The sequence below is a fragment of the Odocoileus virginianus genome, chromosome 27, assembly GCF_023699985.2.
Source record: "Odocoileus virginianus isolate 20LAN1187 ecotype Illinois chromosome 27, Ovbor_1.2, whole genome shotgun sequence".
Taxonomy (NCBI): domain Eukaryota; kingdom Metazoa; phylum Chordata; class Mammalia; order Artiodactyla; family Cervidae; genus Odocoileus; species Odocoileus virginianus.
In genome coordinates this window covers 6,003,238-6,030,791 of record NC_069700.1, presented here as the reverse complement: position 1 = coordinate 6,030,791, position 27,554 = coordinate 6,003,238, and the positions used below count along the sequence as shown (strand labels likewise).

General features: G+C 42.8%; 1 protein-coding gene across 6 annotated transcripts in view; it reads right to left on the bottom strand.

Annotated features, from left to right (window-relative positions):
• The window catches only part of HIVEP1 (HIVEP zinc finger 1), a 139,555-nt gene that overhangs the window by 30,282 nt on the left and 81,719 nt on the right, over positions 1-27,554 (bottom strand). For all 6 annotated transcript variants that reach the window (XM_070457036.1, XM_070457034.1, XM_070457039.1 and 3 more), the window contains exons 4-5: positions 3,952-9,926; positions 533-666 (exon numbers count right to left, since the gene is read on the bottom strand). In XM_070457036.1, coding sequence (XP_070313137.1) covers positions 533-666; positions 3,952-9,926 — 6,109 coding nt within the window. The remainder of the gene's footprint in view (positions 1-532; positions 667-3,951; positions 9,927-27,554) is intronic.

Below are 27,554 nucleotides of genomic sequence, written 5' to 3'. Positions count from 1 at the left end.
CTAAGAGCTAATTCAATTCAAGCAACTTTATTCAATATCAGGTTTAATTTTAAAATAGTTCCTCTAAGTCACTTGTCTAAAAGTTTTGTTATAGTTAAATTCAGTTACAACTATAAGTACTGAAATATTTCTGAGCTTCATTTTAACTATAATTGGCTGTTATGATTTTTCTCACAACCAAATTCACAAAAATATCAAACAGGCAATTAATTCATCTCTCTTAGCAGATTTTTCCAGGCCATTCCTTATTATGAATCAATGTGAAACCCAGGGTTCACTCTGAAAATTTAGTGTTCAGCTGCCTCCTAGAACCTACAATGTTTCCTCAATAGTTACCATTTTCTTGATCAAAATGGAGTTATTTAACATAATACCTAACATATATTTTGCCATGAAGATTCTGTTAATAAGCTGAGAAACTCTGCAACATTTATATAAAATTGGCACTAGTAAGTCTTCATTCACATGAAAGCAAATGTACATTTAAAAAGTAAGTTTAAATGTACATTTAAGAAGTAAAATTTGTACTTGCCCTCCATCAAATATTTTAATTCTTCTTGGTTCACTTTTGATTAAGGAATTTTCTTTATCTTGCTCACTGTTAATTTCAGAGGCATCTTTACTGCTGAATTCAACTACTGTGGACTTTTGATTACCTAATGCTCTCTGAAAGGGAAAAACAAAAAAAGAGAGACACTAATTTAATAAAGCTGAAAACACAAACATGCTGATGTTTCACTTGGAAATTAAAACACGGCAGAGTACAGTGCATAAGGTTAGCTTAATGGAAGGCATTACAAGGACGTAACAGCTTTAAAGGTCATTGCTTTCTCTACTTTATCTGTCAGAATCACAGTGAACTGATAAATCTTATTGGATTTTAAAATTCCACCACATTCCAGTGACACCCCCAAATAAAGACTCTATAACTCTCCCACCCTGGTATCCAATGAACTTAATAGGAATTAAAAAAATAAACTAAATATTGTTCTTAGAGCTAACCAACCCCTCACGTTACAGCCTAAGCATACTTGTTAAAGAGTTTACTCTTTAAAGATGGAAAATAGCTAGCTACCCCTGATGGCATAATGTCTCACACCCTGAAAAAGACAAGTAACTCCCCCTCAGTGTCAATGTGCTGTGAAGTTAAGGCAGAAGCCCTGTTTCCCAATATTTTAGCCTCCTCTTCCCCATCATTTTAAACCATAACTAGATGTCTTCTCTCTATCCTCTCCAAATTTGCTGAACACTGATGACTGTGAATTATACATCACAGGTCAAAAGTTAGGTCTTGGCCCCATACTCCTTAAATCTCTAGGAAAAAACGTTCTGAACACGAGAAGAACGAGCAGTGTGGCCTCTCCCCGCCAAAACGCGCAGAGACACCGTCTCGTGACCTCATACAGCCGCCTACGCCCGACCACTGAGCCCACTCCCCGCTCACTCTGCCCTCAAAGGCCCCCGGGAGGCGGGCAGCACTGCTAGAGCACGTCCCAGGGCAGAAGGACCCTGTCCACGGTCAGTGTTAACGGCAAGGGCACCAGCTCCAGTCCTCTGGCCTAACCCCAAATAAGGCCCAACTTTCCTGCTCGAGGGCCTCCTGATTCCAGCCTCCCCTACAAGCTTCCTCTAAGAGTCACACCAGCAAGCAGCCGGCTATCGTACTGCGATGACAGTTAAGCGATGACAGGGTCTGTGTCCCATGGACAGAACAGAGGGCCAACGCGACCTCACCAAGAACCCCTTTGGGAAGGCCCCGTCCTCAGAAAGCCAGGGATAAAGAAGAGCAGCTGGCCTGAGTGTCTCAAAAAGGTGGTGTGAAGAGGTAATGACACGGAGTCTGACAAGTACAGATGCAACTGTCTCCTCCGTTTCTGGCAAACACATCCGGTTTCCCTGCAATCTGGAATCTATATACGCACACTTTTCCTTGATTTTGTACCTTTAACAGTAGTAATCCTATTTCTTACCTTCTCAGTACCAAATTCTCACTTATCTTTTGCTCACATTCTTGCTATCAAATCTCATTTCTGTTCACCAGTGAGCTACATGCCAAAAGCTTTACTATTTTCTTAAGTCTATATGCTTAACCACTCTATCCACTATATGTTGTTGACACCTCCTTTCTTTTAGCATCTGTCTATTCTTTTCCATTTTGAATTATAAATACATCCACATTTGGGTGAGTGAACCTTCAAGCCAGTAGCCAGTTCCCCGAGGTCACCAGTCCACGTAGCTCAAGCCTCAGGGACATCAGACCATTCACAGTCCTGATACCATGCTCGTCCTCTTTGTCTTCTGACCTCTTAGCTCGAACAATTCTCCTTGAAATATCTTCTTTCTCGCCCTGTGTGATACCACTTTCTCCTAGTTCCCCTCCTTTTGAAATTCTCTTTCAGTTCCAATGGGGACTTTCTTCATTCATTCAACCCTTTAAATAGTAGGGATCTTGGGATCCGTCCCAGGCCCCTCTCTCTTCTTCACACTCTTCCTGAGCGATCTCATTAACTGCATATATGCACTGAAGGATCTCTACACCTTCCACTCTTTCCCAGCTCCAAATCCAGGGTGTGCACTTCCCAAGGCATTTCTGCCAAGCACTCGGCACTGAAGGAGAGCTAGTTTTCATAGGTGCTTCAGGAACATCGATAAATTAAGCTCTGTTTAAACTCTCATGCTCAAGTCTCATTTTCCATCTGATTTAGTAGACGTAGAGACTGAGCATCTGAAAATTAAATTCTGAGTGGTCTGGATGCACCCTCCTCCACTGAGAAAGTATCAACGGCTCTCTACCACCATGTGCATTCTTTGGTCTTTATTTACAGTTCCAACTTCAAACTAGGTCAGTGTCTGAAACTTCCAACACCTTCTAGCCATGCTGGACTCCTCGGGGTTCTTTAAATGAACCAAGTTCTTTTTCACTTCCACATTATTTAGCAGACTATTAAAATTTCTCACTTCTGTTTGCTTGAAAAAAAAAAAACAAACTACTTTTTTTTCTTCCTTAAAGATTCAGCTAAAGTATCACCACTCTTGGAATATCTTTCTTTTATTCCTTGAGTTACCTGGTCATGTTAGAGACTTCCTTCTTTTAAAGTTGTATACACTTCTATTATAATACTGATACTGTGACTGTTGTCATATTGATAAATAAATATTTAGGAACCTGTACAACCTGTACAGATCAAGAACTTGATCTATAATTCTGAATGTCCAGAGTCCAACCTAATACCCTTATTTATGTATTTATTCTTAATCATTTAAATGATTTCCTCATTTCATAAAGCCAACAACTCTAACAAGATTTCACCAATAATCCAAACTTAATACTTTTATGACTTTTCTGTACAAATCTTGACCAAATCAACTTAATAATCAAGTGTATAATTATTTTGTGAATCTTTCCTCTAGTAGTAAGATGATTCTCAGAGCTACATTGGACAAGATATGGGATCAGCATAGTGAGTGTAGGGCAGTCAGATTTGCATAAAGCAAGGATGAATGGCTCTCTGCTTCTATTTTAAAATGAAACAGAACAATCTCCAATATTCACACCTCTGTTCCCCTTCATTAGCAGGGACAAAGCATAAACGTAGTCTTCTGTCACCTAACAAGAAAAACAAATCCTTAGTATAAGAGGAAGATGAAAGTAAAAATATGATTAATATGTACCATTAAGATTTAAATTTCGACCAATAGAAAAAAAGTGCTCAGGGCAGGTTATCACTTTCAAAATGCTTCAAGACAGAATCACTGAAGGCACTCTGGGTAATCTTGATCAATAGAGCTCCCTGGGTAAACTTATCACTTTCTTTCAAGTAACTCTACACTTAGCACAATCTGTCATTCAAAATTAAAATATAACCTCCAACTGAAATGTTTGCAGGCATCCAGACAGGTGGAAACTAACTTGCACAGACTCTTTCTGAAGATAAAGGATATTTCAAGTACCTTGCTTAAGTTGCTTTTCCACTTGCTTGAATAGACCAGTAAGTCTGACTTGAAATGGGTGGTTATTGCTTGACAGTATAGAGATTTTCCGGTCTTCTGCTTGGAGTTCAGGAGAGAAAGAGCCACTTTGGTTGGCAGGCCGAGTGGGTTTGGATCACTGGCGCTCACGGCCCAGTCGGTGTAGGCCGAGGTTTTCTGGTCCGTCTGCGGCAGGTGCAAGGCCCTCTGTCTCATCAGGTAGCACCACGTGAAGCTGGTGGCCGTCTTCAGGCTGGGGAAGGACACGGACGGCTGTGTGTCGCCAGCCTCACACGTGGAAGGAGTCGTGGCCGCAGGCTGACTCTGTTCCTGGACGTTTGCTTTGTCGCCTGGATCTTTAACCCCTGGAGACTTCCTTTCTGGGCGGTCGTCTATGGATTTCAAAGGAGAAATGTGAGTTTTCTCTGCAGGCACAGCTGGGCTTCCAACTGTCGGCGTCAGCAACGCGGCTGACGGGATGCTTTCAAATTCCTGCAGTTCTTTCACAGGTTCTCTAGCCACAGGCTTGCAGTGTCCTGATGACAAGTTATCAGCTGGTGACACAGCGGTCAAGGGAAGAGCCTCGGTACTGACTTCAGGGTGAGGAAAAACATCCTGCTCCCACGCCACAGCTTCAAGGGGCTCCGTGGTGCAAACCTGCCTCACCAGCACATGCTTCTTCTGTTTGCTGCCGTCAGGAGCTCTTGAACCCCCCGCTTCCAGCGGTCTCGTGTCTGTCGCACAGACAGCTCCGTTTTCATCCTTGGCTCGCTTCTGGTGCTTTTCCATGGCAATGTCTAAACTATTTGCTGGGGAGAGCATCCGTTTACTGGAAGCTGAAGATTCTTGTTGTGGGGAAAGTCTCCCGACAGACATCTTTGGTGTTGTGGACGAGGATTCTGCTGCAGATGGGTTTTGGCCCATCTCTGAAAAGACAGGTTGGCGGATGAGCTCTCCGTCTGGGTTTGGCAAAGCATTCCGGGGATCGTTTTGCGGTTTTGGTACAGAATTTTGTTCTTCGCTGATTGGCACCATACTACGATTAGCCTGGCAAATCGGCTGATTGGAGAGATCCTGGGTCACTAGGATTTGTGGCAGAGGTGTGACTGCAGCGAAACAGTATGCGGGGACCTGAGTCTGCAGGTGCGTGGACAGCGTCAAGGACGTGGGCACCTTTGGCACCTGACCGCCGAGAGCCCCGACTTTCAGGGCTGGCGGAGGACACGAGTTAGATGTGGCTTCTGCTAATTTGGCTGGTAAGGTCAGTGAGGTCGCACGAGGGGCGGCCCCGGCTGGATCTGAAAGAACTTGCTTTGGCAGAGGTTGCACAGGATTAGAAGCACAAGGCTGGCTCGAGGTGACCACGGGACACTGGAGCTGGTACTTGGGAGCAAAGCAATCCTCACTTTGAGAAGGTACACACCCATCGGGGCTTGCATCTGGTTTGACGCTCTGTGCTGAAGATACCTGCAGGGACGTCTGTGTGTCTGGGTGGTTAAGGGGCACGTGGATTTGATTCAACAAGTGGATACCGAGAAGCTGTGGGACGGGAAAGAGGTTTGGAGAGTGGGAACTTGCCGTTTCTGCTCGCACGTCCTTCACTGGAGTCTGGGAGTGCAAAGTGTTTGCAGGAAACTCGGCTGAAACTGGGTGAGTGAGCTGAAGCCCCTGCAGTGGCACTGTGCTCACAGCCGGACGGGCGATGGTCTGAAAAGACAATGGGTTCCCGGGAGCCAGCGGATTCTCCGGAGCGATGTTTAAGGAGATCTGCCGTATCAGTGGGCCCCTCCGTCTTTCCAAGAGGGGCACGTGCCCTGCGACTCCCATGCCGGAAGGAGATGTTGGAGGATGCGATTCGGCCGGTGGTGTCTTCTGAGATGGGGCGATGCTTCCACAGTCGAATGACTTGCTTCTGAAATCGGACACCTCCATGGACGTCTGCAGGCAGTGAATCTGTTCCGACGCGGCTCGCCGCATCTCCCGGTGACACCCCGGAACACTCAGGGTGTTAGAGCCAGCGGGAATCAGGAGGAAGTCTGCTTTGTGCAGAAAGTCAATTTTGGGGGAGGCCTCAGTCTTAGAAACGTCCTCCACATCTAGGGAGGCAGAGAAACTCGACGTGTGTGATAAACTACTGTCCCTGCTGAGACTCCGGGAGAGCGTGGAGTCGAAACTCGACTCGGCGGAAGAGTGCTCCATCTCGGCCAGGCGCAGCCTCTTCTTCTTGGGCGGCAGTTTCTCCGTCGGCAGCTTGGACAAGGTTTCGCTCCGCTGAGGCCAGCTGAACTTCTCCGACTTCTCCGGATCATGGCCTTGGCCTTCCAAGTCCCGATCTGGCTCTTCGGTGACCAGGATTTCTGGGACTTGGATGCTGTGCTGCCGAACGAGTCTGGAGGGCTGTCCGAGCACGTGCCGCTCACCTGAGATCTTTCTGGAACCGTCCTGAAGTTCCCCTCTCAGAGCATCGGACAGCGCAGGCTGGTGGGGCTGTGACGTGTGCCGTAGAGGGTGGCCTTCCTCTTGGGAAATTCCTCCGACGCTCAGAGATCCCGGCTTGCCCGTTCTCAGCTCCTGGAAAGAAACTGGGGACGCACCTTCGCCAGCCTCCAGCTTGTCAAAGGCCCCGGGCCTACCGAGCGAGTTTGTGTGTTGGATGACCGAGATGCCGGCCCCGTGTCTCTTGGGCTCCGCCCTGTCCTGGGCAGTGGAGCTCATCGGCTCTTCCAGGACGGACGACGGCTTCGGGTCCCGGGACTGGCTGGGGCCTCTGGGCCCCAGCTGAAGCTGGGTGGCCTGCCGCTGGAGGTTTCGAGGCTGCAGCTCACCAGGTAGGGCAAGGTTCTGCTGGGACAGACTGGGAGCTGGGCCCAGCATGCTCTGAGACCGGGAGCCCTCAGAGCTTTTCGGAGGAGCTCCACTCTCGTTCTGCTGAAGCTCGTCGTCATCTCCGACGCTTTTCATTTTCCTCCTCTTCCGGATCTGGGGCGTCTGTTCCCAGACCCCAGTGGCCCCGGCGACCCGATAGTGCAGGATGGGCGTCTGCGCCCCGCCCAGCACCGGGCTGTGCTCGGGGTCCCGCACAGGGACCTTGGTCTTTGGTCCGTGCAACTCTGAACAGTAAAATTTCTTATGGTTTTCGAAATTTTCCAGTTTCCGATACCTGTTCCTACAGGTCTCGCACTCAAACATGGTCCCTCGCCCTTGGTGAGACTTCTTCTTTTCCAAGTGTGAGCCCGGGGCTGGAGGCTTGCTCCTTGGGGCTGCTGTCTCCCCGGCGGGGCTGCCTCCGGCATGGCTCTCCTCCCAGGGCTGTCCGGCCCCGAGAACATGGTTTTCGCTTGCTGAGGAGTCTTCCACCGCTGCTTGTCTCACCAGGGTGCGGGGATGTCCACTCTGGGTCACAGAAGGGTTAGGTCCTGGTACAAAGACATCATCGTAGAAAGCGCCAATTTTGTCATCAAAGGACTGACTTCCTCTCAGCGGATGCGGGGCAGGGATGATGCTGGCGGGCACTGCAGAGTACCCGGTGGTGGGCATGGAATTACTCCTGGTGATGGGCAGGCAGTCAAGGGAAGGTACGGACAGAAGAAACACTTGCTTAGATTTCTCCGTGGGGGTGAAAGGGGACTTTGGTATATCAGAGCTCGAACTTGTTCTCCGTCCCATTGGCTTCAGGTCAAACTGGAAAGAGTCCTTAAAGATGTACGACTTGGGGGAATCGATGCTTCCCCGGCGGGAGAGGGAGGTCCTCCGGGGCTTCACGCTGTCCAGCTGCTTGTCATCCACCAGGGCCTCGTTGTCGGAGATGAGCTTTGAGATCCGCTCCTCCAGCGTTTTCGTGGCCAGCGGGGGGCGCATCTGACCCGGGAGGAGGGGTGCTTTTTCACCCGCGGGAACAGCAGAGGCTGCTGCTGTGCTGCCCCGCGGGGTCGAGGGCCCGCTGTTCTTGGCAGAGTCCTGCTCCGGGGCGGGTAGCGTCCTGGCAAAGGGGGTGGGTGGACTCACGGTTTGGTCGGCGCTTTCAGATCGGGAAAAGTAGCCCGAGTCCGTACTTCCCAGGCTGCGAGGACTCAGCAGTTTTCCTTGCTGTTCCTGGCAGTAATCGGTGGCCTGCTGCCTCTGCAGCTGGGCATGCGCTGTGCCCACAGGGGACTCCGGCTTTCCGTCGGGCTGACTTGGGTCGCCTTTCTGATGGGCCTTCTCATCTGCCTCCAGGGAGGACACCCAGGAAGGGTGGGACAGGACCCGGGTTCCCTGAAGGTCTTTCTGTGCACCAGGGAGCTCAGGCTTGGAATCGGTAACCTTTGGGCTGTCAACTCTTAAAGGGGACACGCTGATGGGGTGGACCACAACCTTTGGTAACTCTGCCGCGGCCTGTGATTCTGAAGACCCGTCCTGCGGTGCAAAGTCACCGACCACGCGCTCGGGATTGCTTGGAATGGAACCTGATTTTGGTAAAGCTTCCGAGCTGGACAGCATTCTTATCATCTGCGCCGGCTGCAGGTCCACGGAGCCCGGGTCGTTCAGCCTCTCGTCGCCAGCGCCATCCTCTTCGCTGTCGCCACTGTCTTCCACGTCTGAATGGATGCTAAGTGCTTTGGCGGACTCGGGTGACACGAACAAGCCGCCAGCATCCGGCTGCAGGACGAGGCCCAGTTTGATAGTGTGTGCGTGGGACTTTTTGTGCTTGTACAGGTTGCTTTTAGTCTTAAATGAAAACCCGCAGGTCACGCAGGGGTAAGGGCGCTCTCCGGTGTGGGAGCGGATGTGCTTTAGAAGCACGCTGGGCTTCGCACAGGCTCGGTTGCAATACTCACAGATATATTTTCCTTGCTTTTTTGGCTTCTGATCTTTCAGGAGAAGACTGCACATTTGCTCCACGCTGTGATTAACCACAGCGGCGACAGGGCTCGAGTTGTAGATGGGCGTGGGGGGTGACTGTGTGGAAGGCGCGGGGCTCACCGGCACCGGGGAGGCAGCGTCCACTTGCTGGTTTGGAGGGGTGACCTGAGTGCGGCCGGGGAGTGACGTGGCTGCAGCGGTGTAGATGTGTTCAAGCTGGGCGTTCTCCTGGCTCTGCAGGCTCGAGAGGGGTGGGGCGAAACCCGAACACGCGGGAAGCTGCTGACTTTGCGGGCTGGGTTTAGGCACGGGGAGTTCGTGTATGTGATACGTGGGAGAGGCGGCCGGGACTGCCGCTGGGTCCTTCCTCTGAGCGGCGGACATCGGCCCAGAGGGGTACGAAGTCCGAGGCGGCGGCGGCGGCGGCTGCGGCTGCAAGGGGGCGGCCGCGTTCGGCAGGCGCACGTCAGGGGCCTCCTGCGGGCCGCCGTGCGGGTGAGCCGGGGCGCGTGCGGTTTTATTTGGTCTCAGTTTTTCGATCTTCGCGGCACACGGTGAGCCCTTCTGCGACAGGGTGTTCAGCTCTGGCTCCATGGCCTTCAGCAAGACGTCGAAGGCGGTGTTTGCAAACGAGGAGGGCGGGGAGCTGCGGCCGGAGGAGACCGGACCCTCGCGGCGCTCGGCCTTGCCCTTGCCGGGCGGGGACCCGGGGTCACGCTTTCCCTCGGGGACGCCGGCCTTGGCGGGGTCGGGGCCCTCCGACCTCCATCGGCGCGGCTCGGACGGCTGCTGCGGCAGAAATGGGGGCTTCCGGGGACAGACGGGGGCTTCAGGCTTGGGGGCCCCGGCGGTCAGCCCCGGGGTCTCTCCGTTGTGTTTGGTCAGCGGCCTCCCCGCGGCCTTCGCCGGGCTGTGGCTCTGCTTCTTGTGGGGCTCCGCCGCGCCCGCGAGCACGGCGAATGGGGACTCTTCGGTATTCTGTCTGTGTTTGGCCTGGAGAGGATTTCTCAGAGGGGATTTGGGTATTTTTTTCAGGTGATTCTCCGCTACAATCTTTTTCCGTTTCACCCCTTTAAGCGATTCGGAAGTTCCTTTGATGCCAGCCTCTAAGAGTTCTGTTCAAAAAAAGGAAAAAAGAGAACCAATTGGCAAAATGGTACGCACACCAATTATGATTTTTTTTTTAAATTAACATAGTTATGACAACTGAAGAAGGCAGTTTAAGGAAAGCCCGTTTTGGATAAAACTGCATTCTAGTATTCTGGTGATAAGCTGGCCATCAAAAATCTGTTGACCTTACTATATACATTTCTAGAACGCTGTGTTCCTCTCTTGACCTTCATCTCACCAAGGTCCTGGGTGTTTTGTTTCAAAACAAAGTTATCCTCCACCTTCACCCTTGCAGCTGAGGACCCTACGATGACAGTCTGAGAGAGGTGACCCACAAAGAAGAAAATTCAACTTTTTCATGCTGGGTATTTGTCTTTTCACATTTAGTATCTTTTACAGCAAACTTCTCAGTATGTTTCTAAAATAATAGCATTGCTCCAAAATAGGCAATACTGATATCCTATGGGCTTCCCTGGTAGCTCAGCTGGTAAAGAATACGCCTGCAATGTAAGAGACCCCCCTTCACGTCCCATTCGATTCCATATAATGATCATGGGATATTCACTAGTAGAACTGTGATGAATTGCAAATATAGCAATTATATCCATAAACAAAAATATGAAAGTAAAATAATACACTTATTAGTGACTCTAACAACAAAATTTTAAAGTCAGAATGATGTAATGGCCTTTAGTAAAAAAAAAAAAAAATCACCACTTTAATTGAACAAAATATTCAATGGCTACATTTCTTTGCTGTTAATGATAGCTGAGTAGGTAGCTAGACAGAGCTTATCATAGGAGAGAAGAGACGAAACCACCTCCATTTCCCCCGTGTTAAACCACCATTCAAATGGCATCAACCACCCATAATCGCTGTCAACTATTGTATTTTTGAGCAATAATTGCTTGCCATAATTTAGTTTCTTTTGATTTTGTTGGATCCTCAGGCACATCAACAAAAATTACTCAAGCTTATATTACTTACTTATAAGGAAGCCAAATACTGTAAATTCTCATTATTTTCAAATAGCTGTTACAATGCACCTATTTGAAATTCATATTAGACCCAAATGGCTACACCAAAATAACTACTTTGCATTAACTGAAGAATTTACATAAAATAAAAATTTCTAGTCATCTTTTGACATCAGTTTATGTGCACTCATGTTTTAATTTAATGAAAAAAAAAACATACTAATCCACTAAAGATATATTTAACCACTACAATCAGAGAGGCAAATAAAAGGAGGGAAGGTATGATGAAAATACTTGAGCTAAAGAAAACTAGAAAAAAAAAAAAAGAAGGTATCAGTATTGTTGATAGAAGCAAAGTCTCTCAGTCGTATCCCACTCTTTGCAACCCCGTGGACTGTAGTCTTCCAGGCTCCTCCATCTATGGAATTTTCCAGGCATGAGTACTGGAGTGGGTTGCCATTTCTTTCTCCAGGGGGTCTTCCCAACCCAGGGATCGAACCCATGTCTCCCGCATTATAGGCAGATGCTTTACCATCTAAACCACCAGGGAAGCAGTATTGTTGATACCTCTACAAAATGACATTAAGCAAATCTTTTTGATTCTTCAACCCACTCAGTTATAAAATGGTATTTCCTCACTGGCTTTCCCTCTTCAAGACGAATGCAGTAAAGTCAGTTATGTATTTGGTGCCTCTCATTAACTACACAAGCGAGAGGGCGAAATGAAAAATGATGACCAGCATCTTGGGTGAGAAGTTTCCCCACTCACTCCCCAAGAATCTGGAGGTGGGCTAAACAAGAGTGTGGGCCAGTAAGTTGTTAAAATAGACGCAAAAACGGCAGAGCAGCCACTTGGAGGAGCAGCAGCTGCCAGCTCGGGTGACGGTCAGAGCAAAACAGAGGAGACTGGAAAAACCTGCCCACGCCAAGCCCATCCACAGCCCAGTGTGGCCTGAGCCTTGACTGGGGTGTGAACATGTTTATTTTATATTTTGCATACTCTCTGGAATAAGATTTTATTTTTAGGTAAAGCTGTTTGTCCAAAAAAAAAAGGAGTTAAACGATGGCTTACACTCCAAAGGAAAAAAAAAATTGCACAACTTCAACTCACAGGCAAATTACCAAGAAATACCAAAGGAAGTTTTAAAGGGGACATTCTAAGTATATGAAAAACAAAAAAGACAATTCTATTTTGTATTTAAAGAAAGTGAAGTTGAGATGAAGGGGAAGGAATGACTCAAGGTTCCTATTTCTTTATAGAAATCATTCTTCTAAATGTGAAAAAAACACATTTTAAACAGATTTTATGAACCACGTTTCAATTCTAAATGAAGACCCCCCTCATCTCTCTCTGTTGAATGTTTAGAACATTTACACTCTATTTGCATAGTTGTTTACTCTTTGTTCTCTGAATTTTAATACCTGGTGCTAATACACCATTTCTTTCCTTCAAAAGCGTGTACAGTCCTTTGCTTTCTGGCGGTGAAGCTTATAAAGAGAAGCCTGCTGACAGCGTAACAAGTAGTTTCTCCTCCTTGAGGTGACTTGCCTTTTTTCTGCCTGAGTGTCTGCAAGAACGTTTCTTTTCAAAGTCTAATAACAAAACTAGTAGTCAGCTCCGAAATGACCACTGTACAACTTTGAATTTTTTTTTTTCCTGGAACACAATGAACCTCTAAAAGGAGATACATTTAGTTTATTTCAGAAAAGTTTTCTTTTATTATTTATTCAAATACATTTTCTGGCCAAGTTTTTTTCTTTGGGGTGGGCTCTTTTACATTACTGACATCAATTATCGTTGTGCAGGACCACCCTTATGATGATTTAAATTGCTTCCATCTTTTTGTTTCTCTCCTTTGCTTTTTCTAGAATAATCTAAAGCTTTTCCCCTTACATGAGTAATTTGATTTTTAGGCCATTAAGTTCCTGTTCTATCACTTTTGTTAGTTTTTGACCGACATTGTTTTGTTCCCTAAGTTCCATATTTTCCATGTCATCTCATTTTATTGCCTCATATTATGTGTGACTGTGTGTGTGTGTGTGTGTGTGTGTGCGCGCGTGCATGCGCACGCACACAAACATGCATGCTAATCGCTCAGTTGCTCCAACTCTTTGTGACCCCATGGACCGTAGCCTGCCAGGCTCCTCTGTCCATGGGATTTCCCAGGAAGAATACTGGAGTGCTATTTCCTGCTCCAGGGGCTCTTCCTGACCCAGGGATCGAACCCCAGTCTCCTGTATTGCAGGTGGATTCTTTACTGTCTGAGCCGCCAGGGAAGAAGCCCACTGTGGCTTTAAATAAATTTATTATCTTACAAGTTTAAAGAAGCTTAAAAAATGCTTCTGTTTCTGAGATAATAATTTCTTTAAGGCTGAACTTTTGGTCCTTCTTTTTAAACTCTGCTTATCTATTACCTGAAATCATGGGGAATCACAGTGGGTAGTGTTCAATGGAGAATATGATCCCAACAGTGTTTTTCTGAGCTGTGTTCACGCTTCTAAGGTTTTGTTGGATCTCCCTTACCAATCCCCCTGTTTAAGGAATAAAATTAAGGAAATAGGAGCTAAAGTATGACAAAGGATATTCTTCTGGTTGGATAGTGTCAGGTACGGTGAACTACGACCTAACAGTGTGTTCAAAACCCTGCCTTGATTGAAGGTGAGACTCTTTTTCTGATTGACTAAAAAGTACATAAGTGTGAACAACTTCAGATCTCTCCTGGTTTTGGGGACATGGGGACCACCTGTTTTCTAACAACTGAGGTCACACTGGTGTCAGACGGTCAAGAGATCAGAGGGAGGGGGCACCATTTAGAAGGCCTTTCAGTGGTTCAGGCAAGAGTTAAAATGCTACCCTGAACTCAGCCAGTGACAGGGGACCTCCGAGCTGATTCAAAGTAAGACCGCAGGAGAAAGTCTTGCCCAAGGTTGTGCTGAGGCTCCCTGTCTCTCTGGAAGGGCCAAGACTAAGCTTGTTTTGGGGGAGGGAGGTGTGGCTGGGGTGGAAATCAACTCACTTTCCATCCCACCAAATCTCAAGCTCAATATCCACATGGAGAATTATAAATTATAGCTGCAGACCCAGGACGAGACATGCTCAGCATGGAAATGGTAAGGCTAATAATGGCAGAGCCACTTAACATAACATTAGACATCCATTTCAAGTAATTACAAAGATTACACAGCGAAAATGATGATATATTAAATAGACATGCACATATTCTTTTCTTTCCCTATAGAGAGTACGGGCTAGAGGCACAGATCTCGGAGTATGCAGTGAGTGCTGTTTTCATAAAAGTACAGAAATGAGAGAAGCCAGAGAGGATATACAGTAGAGAGGTCTGCCATCAGAAGTTTGGGTAATCCTGCATTTAAGGGTGGGCTAGAAACAACAAGAATGATAATGATGAGAAAAATAACGACAGCAAATATTAAAAAAAAAAAAGACAAAATACAAAATATGTGACAGGAGGGTCCAGGAAGCCAGGGTTTAGAGACTTCTAAGGAGAAAATGTGAGCAACAGTGTTAAGCATCAGGTTCAGATAAACAGGATGAGACATGAAACTGCTAGGTGTGGGGGCCACTGGGATTTCATTCTGTCAATAACCTGAGTGGGCAAGGAGACAGATTCTCTCCTAGAAACTCCAGAAGGAAACGGGGCTCTGCTGACCCCTTGACTGAAGCCCTGTGAGACCATGTGGGGCTTCCGACCTACAGAACTAGAGGATTAAGTATTTCTTGAAAGCAATGGAAAACGAACACAGGTAGCCACGGGGCACATGTGACTGTTTAAACTTAAAAACAGTCTGTTGCTCAGAAAAGGAGTATGTATGTTCTCTGACCACAGCAAAATTAAATGCGAAATAAACAGCAGAAAGACATCTGGAAAATCCCCAAATATTTGGAAATTGAATAATGTATTTCTAAATAGCCTAGGGGTTAAAGAGGAAGTCATAGGGGAATTAGAAAAATCCAAACAAACCTTCACAGCACTAGGAAAACATAATAAGGAATATTTACCATGCCAATGAGAGGCAACACTCAAATCAAACACTAGAGAAATCTCTAAAGGTGGGGTCAACAAAAAGATTCTTGTAATAATCACTATGATTTTTAATCATTTTTCCAGATCTAGCCAATACAAACAGAATTTTTTAAAATGAGATACAAATGATGTTAAGGAAGAAAACAGCATTATTTGCAAATAACAGTGGTTTCCTAGGGTACCTAGGAGAAATAACTGAAACTCTACTACATCTAATAAGAGTTTCAGTAGGTCAGCTGTCTACCCAAAACATACATGTATCTTTCGCTCATACCAAAAACAGTTAGAAAATATAATGAAAAAAATATTCTATGTATAACAGCAATAAAAATAGAAAAATGCCTAGAAATACATTTAGCACAAAATATTCAAAACCTACAGAAAATTTAAAAGTTTTCTGATATGAAGGTGCTCACAAAATGAAGAAACACACACATTCCTGAAGATAATCGATATTTTGAAGATATCAATTCTTTTAAAATTTATAAACCTTATACAATTTCAAACAATGTTTAAAACTTGCTTTTTAAAAAATATGACATGACTCTATTCCTCACTTAGGAGAATAATATTCTAAATTAGACAATAAAATTCTGAAAAAGAATTATGTAAAGACACCTACATGGACAGAGATTAAATAGTATTTTCTCAAAATCATATTAATGGTTAAACTTGAGAATCTGCAGGGCTGTAAATGCATTTAGTATATGAAAATGTGGCATATTTCAAAATAATTGGACAGAAGTAATAAATTTGAGAAAATAAGGTCCAAAAGTTTCCACAAACTAATGAAACACATGAATCTACAGATTCTAGAATGCTGTAAACCATAAGCAAGAGAAATACACAGAAATCACACCTATGCACATCACTGTGAAACTGCAAAAGTCAGAGACAAGGCCCAAAAGGACTGCTTTCAAACGAGCAATAATTAGACTCACAAGTAGACATCTCCACAGCAACAATGTACTCAAGGAAATAAACTGCCAAACTCGAATTTTATGCTTCTATACTTGGATTAAAAGTATTTTTTCAAGAATGAAAAAGAAACAGACATTTTCTAATAAATGAAATTTGAAATAATTTGTCACAACAGACCTGCATTAATGAAAAATGATGATTCTTCATGTAAAATATAATTATCCCTCATGGGAAGCTAGAGATGTAAGACAAAAATAAGTCCCAAGTTGATTAATACAGGTAAAAAGAAAGATCAGTAGCAGCTGTATACAAATAGTAAAGAATATGTGTGGACTCAAATACATGATAATAATAGCATGTAAGTCAAAAGCAGGGTAAATGGATACACTCAAAAGAGAGGAAGGTACCAATGCTATGAATGTAGAGCTGCGAAAGCTTGGAGCCAGCATCTAACCCAGCAGCAACCTCTGGGGCACCACCATGCCTCATGAAAGATACATTGAGAGCAGGGCAGAGTGGCGCATGTGGTATCAGTGAAGAATAAGTTTAGTTTCCTAACAAAAAATGGATTCAGAGGCCTTGACAACATTCCTAATGGGGGATATACACTGCAAAACAATCAGAACAGAGCAGCAATTCTGAACAGAACCTCAGCCCTGAAAAGAAAAGCAGGGATAGGATATAAGTGGAATCTGAAGTCAGTTCCTCCAAATAAGACCAAGAAGCACTTAGTTAAGGGTTTAAACAATGCAGGATACAACATTAACTTTTATCATATAACAAATAATGGAATATAGTTTTAAAAAACTGTTCAAGAGAAATAGAAAAATAATTACAGGGTGAGGAAGGGAATCTGAATTCACCATTAACAGGCTACATACAGCAAAAAGGCAGAAAATAGAAAAAGAATATAGATTTTAACAGAAAAGGAAAAATATAATAGAATAAACACTAAATTTTATATATTACAAAATCTTGGATAAAATTTAAAAATTCATAAAGTTTAAAAACATTAAAATATGATGGGATTAGAGTACAGAGCTGGCAAATCTCTACCCATCACCTGGAGTTCCATATTTTTTAATTCATCACCTACACATATTATTCACATACAACTAATGTGTAATTCAACCCCAAAGCAGGAAGTTAGCAAATTAAGAACCTAACAAATACCTGCTTATTTAGCAATAAGTTAAAATACAGATCAAAATCTAGCAGGTTGAGATGAAATACGTACTCAGAATATTTATGTCAGTAATCATACAAAGGCAAATACTGTGGAACTTTTTTATATATGAAAGGAGAATTTTCAAGCAGTCAATATAATTTCAGAGAAATAATTTTGATTGTAGAAATAAAAAGTAAAATCAGCGATATATCAAATTGAAAAATTTTAAAGCAGAATAAGTAACAATTCTGTTTGAAATTTTTAATTAAATAAAAAATCAATCTAATCAATAATAAATGTTCTCAGAAATGAGAAAGGGAAGGATACAGCAACAGTAAAAACTATTTAAACTTATGAGAGAAGGTTATACTCTGTCTTAAAATATTTGGATACTTGTATAACATACAGAATATAAGAGGTTATAAATACAGTTGACCCAGGAAGGTGCAAACTTGAGCAGGTACATCTAACTGAAGACTTAAACATGCTCTTCTTCCCTCACAAACACTCAACTTTCATATAGTAACTTTTCATATTAAATATAAGGAAACACTACCAGTTAAGTCACAAAACAGATTTAATATTACAGACCAGTCTGGGTGCTCAGAACAGCCAAATAAATATTTGCCCAATGCCTACTGTATACACCAGGAACCGCAGGAGGTTGCCAGCATATGATGCTGGCCAAAACGGAACCGGAGCACTCATCCCCACGTGTGGCAGGGGTGAGGCAAGGAGCTTAACGGGCTGAGATCTCATGGGCTGTTAGGGCGCTCTCCTCACACTGAAGAGACACAGGTAGCCACGGAAGGGTTGTGTTACCCGTTACTGAGTGGGTCACCAGGTGCTATGTGGCGGGCTTCCAGAAATGAACCCACATAGCGGCCTCCCCATTCTGGTGCAGGGCTGCACTTCCAATACCATCATCTGTCAAACCATGTCCTCACTCACTAAACATCCAACTAGGCGCATACGTTACTATATACGTTTGCTCTCATTTAAATTTTCTTCAGTCCTCTTCCTGCCTTTTCTCACTCACCCACAGAGTCTCATTTTCTTTTCCCAAATTTCTTCTTGAATGAAATAGCTACTACAGTATCCCAAGCTTGGTGGTTGGTGCAGAATTCTCAATCATCATCCTTAAAAATTGATATTCTTCTTACATATAGCACAGCCCAACAAAACACATCTGGATAGTGAAAGAGGAGTAAAAGAATGCTCCATATTTCAGTGAAATGGTCCTCTGTTGTTTGCTTTCAATTTTTTAAAAATTTATTTTCTAGAATTCCTTGCAGTTGTTTGCCTATTTCCAATTGGTTCTGCCTCCCCCTTGCATTTATTTTCTATTCTTTCTTCCCCAGAATTGTATCCTTCACTTCCATGTGACACAGGTCCTGCCTCCTCTCATCTGAGTAAACGAGAAGAACAAGTCCCCGTGTAGGCAACAAACGTCTGAGCCTGCTTCTCTCTTTTTTTTTTCTTTCTTTTGCCCCACACAGAGGTCACAGAAGCAAGGCTGGGGTAAAGTTTAAATAAATCAACCAACAGCAGCGCGCATTGTCCTTTTAAATCACCCTACAACACGACTCGTACAAAAAAGTAATACTGAAGAGGCATTTGCATGAAGTCAATTATCCTAAAAGCGAAGATGGTAAATTAAACATAATCTGGGGTTTTTTCCCCCCTTATCTTTCTTCCATGAATCCCCAAGTGAACCAACAGAATAAGACCCATTCCTTTGTTTTCCATCATCCTCAGGGATATTGTCTTCAAAGCAGCTCACATCCACATCTCATAATCTAAGCTGTTTTATATCTCTCTTGTCAAAAAACGAAGTAGTGGACATAAACACACACTTCACAGAATCTTAAACAAACGTGTTTTGAACATTTTAATCTCCCTGAAATCCTGGCGCATCTTCCAATCACTTAGAAAAGCACCCCGTCCTCCCTTATCTGCCAGTCAATTTTTCCCTTCCTAAATGGTACATGAGATCACTATGTACCTTACAATCCATAACATTTTGAAGTCAATGGAAAGGCTACAAAAGTGTGAAAGAACGCAAACCTTTCAATAAATCCTATAAAAGTAACATCTTGTTAGCTATTTTAGCTTCCAATTTAATAAATGATTACTCAATAGAGTAATCAATAATACTGTTAAGAAATATATTGAGAGTTTTGCCTCTCAAAATTTGCAGGAAGCAAAGTTTTAGTTTCTTGCATTTCAACACCATGAACAGAATATTTACTTATTTTACTAAAAGATGGTTTGTTTGCATGCATGCTAAGTCGCTTCAGTCATGTCCGACTCTGTGCGACCCTATGGACGGCAGAATACTGGAGTGGGTTGCCATTTCCTTCTCCAGAGGAGGGTACTACCAACACAGAAGAGAGAGGGAATCACAAGAGGAGGAAACAGTGACATGAACCCGTATTTATAAAACTGGCATAGTCTAGTTGTGAAGCAATGATCTCTTGGGAGTTAGTATTTTTAAACCTCAAGATATTGGCAGGATTGACACATGACACTTTCATCATATACATGGCACAAATAATTAAAATAATACTAATTTTTTGGCAATCTGAGCCATTAGCATTGTCTATGACACTAAAAGAACACTTCAGGAGACCTGCATATTTAAATCTGAAATTCCAAGTAAGATAATATTAATCGAAAAGAGAGATGAATTTCTTTTCTAAAAAATATAAAAGCTGTAGCAGTTTTCCCAAGGGAAATTTGTTAGGCACTGCTGCCAGTCTACAGAAAACCTCATGAATTTTGATTCCACCAATTCAGATTTTATGATAATTTGCACAAGAGCTGGGTTAAAGCACATAGGTTCCTTTAAGGTACAGACTTTTTCTTTTCTTTCCACTTTCTAGAGCGAAAAAGAATGGCTGATGCATTAATAAAAAAAAATTACTGAAGAAAAGAATGAAAGAAAAATATGGTAACCTTTTTTGAACATTTAATATTAAGAAAGTAGAATTTATAAACATTTCAATTAAAAATAAACTCCCATTAATGCTCATTTAATTACATTATTTCCTGGTTATTAATTTATAAACTAGCTAGCATTACTATAATACTGAAATAATTAAACTGCATTCCTTTAAAAAAATTTTCTAGTTCAGACATCTCACTAACATATCACACTAGCCTTCCCACTGGCTGTATCAGTGTGAGCTTTCATTCTGTAAAGTGCTAATACCTTTCCAAATTCATAACATTGTAAGCAACCCAACCAAGGTTTGCTTTATTGCACAAATTTTCTCCCAGACTGTTTTAAAACATTTTAATCTTATCTTGCATTAACATTATTCATTTCAATTTAAGAAAAATCAGTCCAACTTTTCCATTATGCCACCTAAAGTTTAGCCTTAACTTAGGAAGAACTTCATCACCGCTAATTATGGGAACATGCTCTCATATTTCCTTAAGTATACTTAGCAAAATTCTTAAGGAAGAGAATGTCACTGGCATAAAGGTATAACCTTATTAACATAAAATACTATTTCAAATCAACCTTCATTTCTTTTTTTTTCTGTCTCACATTCAGTATTTAAAAAAGAAAAAAAAAAGGGAGTTATTTTTCAGTCCTTGAAAACTTATCCATGTTATAAAGAGTTTCCAAAAATTTAGGAAAGTAGGTGAGCAAATGCTAGCTTTCATATTTACCCACTAATCAGAGTTCACAATCTAGGTTTCTGCTCACTAGACAGTTCACCTCTGAATTATTCAGTCTAGTTTTAAACGGGAACCTAACTTCCCTGAAGCTTCCCCAGATAACAAGAGGGTAATTCCAGGCAGCACACTGTGCCTATGTTAACACAAATCCTACCTGTCAAGTGACTCTCGGAGCAAGTCTGAATATCATAGGGTTATTTCAGCAGGGTAAGTTGCTTACTGTATTTCTTAAGCCATAAATGACTTATATGCTTAGGACTAATTATTCTCACATACATGGTAAAACAGATGACAAACAGAATTTTTTTTTTAAATAAAAAACTTTCTGGTGACTAGAGTATATAATTTCAGAATGAGAGCTGCTAAAAGGAAACTATAGATATTATGGTGGTGATTTTAGGATTTTGCTGTTTGAGACATAATAATATGAAAAATCTCAATGCAAACTGACCTAGAATCTCCACTCTTTTCTATACCTATTGTTGGACTCCTACTTTTTCCTGAATCATTACAATATTTTTTTTGAAAAGGGGATCTCTTCACTCAAAGTCTTAATTTAGAACAGGAGTAACTACTATAGATTCAACTATCACTAGAACACAGCTCTCATCCCCTTACAATGCAGAATAACAGTAGAATAGCACAGAGTTGCTTGCTCCTCAGAAAAAAAAGCTATGACAAACCTAGACAGTGTATTAAAAAGCAGAGAAATTACTTTGCCTACAAAAGTCCATATATCAAAGCTATGGTTTTTCCAGTAGTCATCCATGGATGTGAGAGTTGGACCATAAAGAAGGCTGAGTGCCAAAGAATTGATGCTTTTGAGCTGTGGTGTTGGAGAAGATTCTTGAGAGTCCCTTAAACTGCAAGATCAAGCCAGTCAATCCTAATGGAAATCAACCCTGAATATTCACTGGAAGGACTGATGCTGAAACTGAAGCTCCAAAACTTTGGCCACATGATATGAAGAGCCAATGCATTAGAAAAGACCCTGATGCTGGGAAAGACAGAAAGCAGGAGAAAGGGACAACAGAGGATGAGATGGTTGGATGGCATCACCAGCTCAATGGACATTAGTTTGAGCAAGCTCTGGGAGATGGTAAAGGACAAGGAAGCCTGGCATGCTGCAGTCCATGGCGGTCGCAAAGAGTCGGACAAAACTGAGTGACTAAACAACTATTATCAATTCAATTATCACTAGAACACAACTCTCATCCAGTTACAATGCAGAATAACAGTAGAATAACACAAACTTGAAAATTCCTCATCCTATGTTGCAGTCCCTGGGATACAGTTATTTAACAGCTTTCAACTTCAGCTTTCCCATCTTTGTAAAATGATGAATTTTTCTGTAAAATGCTGAACTCTTAAATTTCTAATATAAAATCTAGGAGCATTTTTATACACCATTCCCTGAAACTTTTGATTAACTGTATTCAGAAACAGAGAGCAAATTATTTTAGAAATACAAACTAATTTCAAAAGGCAATTAATATAACAGTGCAATTAAGTCAGAAATCACTAACAAAAAAAAAAAAAAAAAACAAAATCCCCAACCATCCCTGAGGGAAAAAAAATTCTATTGAGGGAGTCAAAGAAGAAAACAGCACAAAAATTAATCGAAGTAGCAAATATGAAACTATGTTTAGTACAGCTAAAGCAAAGTTTATAAGGAAATTAATAACTTCAAGTGATTTTAGTAGAGAAGAATAAAGACTTAAAAATAAGCCCAGTTACCAACTTAAGAAACTGGATAACAGAATAAGCCCAAAGAAGAAGAAAAGATAACGCAGAGCAAAATGTAATGAAATGGAAGTATTATACATGACGGTATCAAGAAACTCAGAAGTTACAGTAAAAGGGGAATGGAACAGACAAACCTTTGGCAAGACTACTCAACGTAGAGAGAAAAGGCATAAATGAATAGTGAGAAAATGGAGACACAACTACAGATCCCACAGCAGCGAGAGAAAGAATACCATGAATGACTTTTTGCCAATAAACTTAAATGCTAATAAAGTGGATAAATTATAAGAAAAATACCTGACTGAAGAGGAAAAAAGAAAGCTGGAGTACTTTTATTAAATACATTGACAATTAATCTCTGACAAAGGAGGCAAGAATATACACTGGGGAAAAAAGTTTCCTCAATAAGTGGTGCTGAGAAAACTTGACAGCTACATGTAGAAGAGTGAAATTAAAACATTCCCTAATACTATACACAAAAATAAACTCAAACTGGATTAAAGACCTAAATGTAGAACTGGATACTACAAAACTCCTAGAGGAAAAGAAGCAAAATATGTTTTTTCATAAATCACAGCAGTATTTTTTTTTTTGGCTCCATTTCCTAAAGTAAAGGAAATAAAAGTAAAAACAAGCAAATGGGACCTAATTAAACTTGAAAGTTTTTGCACAGCAAAGGGAACCACTGACAAAAAGAAAAGACAATCTACTGAATGGGAGAAAATATATGCAAATGATGTGACCTATGAGGGACTAACCAACATATATAAATAGCTCATATAACCAGACATCATATGAGCTATATATGAGCTCATATAACTCAGCATCAAATAAAAAACCCCAAACAACCTAATTTAAAAATGGGGCAGAGGAGCCAAGATGGCAGAGGAACAGGACGGGGAGACCACTTTCTCTCCTACAAATTCATCGAAAGAACATTTGAATGCTGAGCAAATTTCACAAAACAACTTCTGATCGCTAGCAGAGGACATCAGGCGCCCAGAGAAGCAGCCCATTGTCTTCGAAGGGAGGTAGAACAAAATATAAAAGATAAAAAGGGAGTCAAAAGAGCTACGGACGGAGACCCGTCCCGGGAAGGGAGTCTTAATAGAGGAAGTTTCCAATCACCAGGAAACCCTCGCACTGGCGGGACTGGGGGAAGTTTTCGGCATTCTAACTGGGAGGAAAAATTAAACAAGGCCCACAGATTACGTGCCTAAAAGCAACTCCCAGCAGAAAAGTACCCCAGACGCCCGCAACCGCCAGCAACAAGCGGGGGCGGAACGGAGAGGAGCGGGAGGTATTGCTTAGGGTGAGGTCCGGCCCGAAGACCCTGGGAGCGGTCGGAGGGAACTCTTATTTAAACTGTGGGATAGCAAGGGACAAAATTAACCGGCCCGAACACACTGCCAGTGGTTCGCAAAACAAAGGGACTGAGAAACTCCAGAGAAGAGCCGGCCCATCCCCGCTGGAGGTAGGAGGCAGGGGGGAGGGGAAAGGGGCAAACTCAGCCCCTGAGAAGCCACCCCCTCCCACACGGCAAACAGGCCCCCGGTTCCTATCTAAAGACTTCCTGAGACCCGACTGGCGGCGCGCGCTGGGGCCGCGGAGGGAAAAAGCGCGCCGTACCCGGGGAGAGTGCGCCCAAGCCTCTGGCTGCCTGAGCCGCTCGCCGCGGAGGGAAAAAGCGCACCGCATCTGGGGAGAGTGCGCCCAAGCCTCTGGGCTGCCTGGGCCGCTCGCCGCGGAGGGAAAAGGCGCGCCGCATCCAGGGAGAGTGCGCCCAAGCCTCTGGCTGCCTGAACCGCTCAGGCCGGGGAAGGCACAAAACGCAGGCGCAACCGAATCTGCGCTTTTGTGGAGTACCCGAAAACTGGAACCGCACTCAACGCAGGGCCCGCTCCATATAGAGCAGCCGGGAGCCTGAGCAGTGTAGACGGGGAAAGCACTGACACCCGTGAGCGGGGCAAACCCAGTGTGGCCGGAACACGGTGAGCGCTATCCACACAGAGCGGTATCTGTCTGCAGCGCCCCGCCCTCCCCGTAGCAGGACTGAACTGAACTAGAGAACCTAAATAAGAGATCACCTCCGCCCGCCTGTGTCAGGGCAGAAATTAGACACCAAAGAGACGGCAAACAGAAGCCAAATAAACAAAGGGAACCGCTCCAGAAAGGACCGGTGCAACAGATTAAAATCCCTGAAGGTAACACCGACTGCACCGGAAGGGGCCTACAGATACCGAGAAGTGTAAGCTGGAAAGAGGAGCTATCTGAAATTGAGCTGAACCTACGCTGACCGCAACAGCTCCAGAGAAATTCCTAGATATAGATATATATATATATATATATATTTTTTTTTTTTTTAATTTGTTTTCTTTCCTTTTTTTTAAAAATTTTTTTTTTATCTTTTATTTTCTTTTAAAATTCCCTATTACTCCCCCATTACTCCACAACTTTCATTTTCATATATTTTTACGATTTTTTTAATTAGGGAAAAAAATTTTTTTTTTTCTTTTTCTTGTTTTTCTCTCCTATTTCCTTTTAAAGTCCTCTAATACTCCTCTATTATTCCTTAATTTTCATTTTCATTTCACTATAACCTTGCCAAAAAAAAAGAGAGAAACCCTATTTTTAAATCGAACTTCATATACATTTCTAAATTTTTTTGTGTGTTTTTGTTTTTGTTTTTAAATATTGTATTTCAAAGAGTCTAACCTCTACACTAGATTTTTAATCTTTGTTTTTCAGTAGTATGTGATATAAATTTTGGTCATTTAAGAATCCAATATTCAGTTCCCATTTCTATTCAGGAGTGTGGTGATTACTCTCCCACTTTTGACTCTCTGTTTTCTACCTCAGAACACCTCTATTTCCTCCTTTCCCCTTCTCTTCCCAATCCAACTCTGTGAATCTTTGTGTGTGTCTGGGCTACGGAGAACACTTTGGGAACAGATAACTGTGTAGATCTGTCTCTCTCCTCTTGAGTCCCCTTTTTCTCCTCCTGCTCACCTCTATCTCCTTCCTCCCTCTCCTATTCTTCATGTAACTCTGTGAACCTCTCTGGTTGTCTCTCATGGTGGAGAATCTTTTCACCATTAACCTAGAAGTTTTATTATCAGTGCTGTGTAGTTGGAGAAGTCTTCAGACTATTGGAAGAATAAAACTGAAATCCAGAGGCAGGAGACTTAAGCCCAAATCCTGAGAAAACCAGAAAACTCCTGACTACACGGAACATTAAGGAATAAGAGACCATCCAAAAGCTTCCATACCTACATCAAAACCAACCACCACCCAAGAGCCAATAAGCTCCAGTACAAGACATACCACGCAAATTCTTTAGCAACGCAGGAACATAGACCTGAGTGTCAACATACAGGCTGTCCAAAGTCACACCTAACACATAGACCCATCGCAAAACTCATTACTGGACACTCCATTGCACTCCAGAGAGAAGAAATCCAATTCCACACACCAGAACGCTGACACAAGCTTCCATAACCAGGAAACCTTGACAAACCAATCGTCCAACCCCACCCACTGGGTGAAACCTCCACAATAAAAAGGGACCTCAGACCACAAGAATATAGAAAGCCCACTCCAGACACAGCAATCTAAACAAGATGAAAAGGCAGAGAAATACCCAACAGCTAAAGGAACATGAAAAAAGCCCACCAAGTCAAACAAAAGAGGAGGAAATAGGGAATCTACCTGAAAAAGAATTTAGAATAATGATAATAAAAATGATCCAAAATCTTGAAAACAAAATGGAGTTACAAATAAATAGCCTGGAGACAAAGATTGAGAAGATGCAAGAAATGTTTAACAAGGACCTAGAAGAAATTTTAAAAAGTCAATTAAAAATTAATAATGAAATAAATGAGATCAAAAACACTCTGGAGGGAACCATGAGTAGAATAACAGAGACAGAAGATAGGATAAGTGAGTTAGAAGATAAAATGGTGGAAATAAATGAAGCAGACAGGAAAAAAGGAAAAAGAATCAAAAGAAATGAGGACAACCTCAGAGACCTCTGGGACAATGTGAAACGCCCCAACATTCGAATCATAGGAGTCCCAGAAGAAGAAGACAAAAAGAAAGGCCATGAGAAGATACTCGAGGAGATAATAGCTGAAAACTTCCCTAAAATGGGGAAGGAAATAGCCACCCAAGTCCAAGAAACCCAGAGAGTCCCAAACAGGATAAACCCAAGGCGAAACACCCCAAGACACATATTAATCAAATTAACAAAGATCAAACACAAAGAACAAATATTAAAAGCAGCAAGGGAGAAACAACAAATAACACACAAAGGGATTCCCATAAGGATAACAGCTGATCTATCAATAGAGACCCTTCAGGCCAGAAGGGAATGGCAGGACATACTTAGAGTAATGAAAGAGAATAACCTACAACCTAGATTACTCTACCCAGCAAGGATCTCATTCAGATATGAAGGAGAACTCAAAAGCTTTACAGACAAGCAAAAGCTGAGAGAATTCAGCACCACCAAACCAGCTCTTCAACAAATACTAAAGGATCTTCTCTAGACAGGAAACACAGAAAGGTGGTATAAATGTGAACCCAAAACAACAAAATAAATGGCAACAGGACCATACCTATCAATAATTACCTTAAATGTAAATGGGTTGAATGCCCCAACCAAAAGACAAAGGCTGGCTGAATGGATACAAAAGCAAGACCACTATATATGTTGTCTACAAGAGACCCACCTCAAAGCAAGGGACACATACAGACTAAAAGTGAAGGGCTGGAAAAAAGTATTCCACGCAAACGGAGACCAAAAGAAAGCAGGAGTCGCAATACTCATATCAGATAAAATAGACTTTCAAATAAAGGCTGTGAAAAGAGACAAAGATGGACACTACATAATGATCAAAGGATCAATCCAAGAAGAAGATATAACAATTATAAATATATATGCACCCAACATAGGAGCACCGCAATATGTAAGGCAAACGCTAATGAGCATGAAAGAGGAAATTAATAGTAACACAATAATAGTAGGAGACTTTTATACCCCACTCACAACTATGGATAGATCAACTAAACAGAAAATGAACAAGG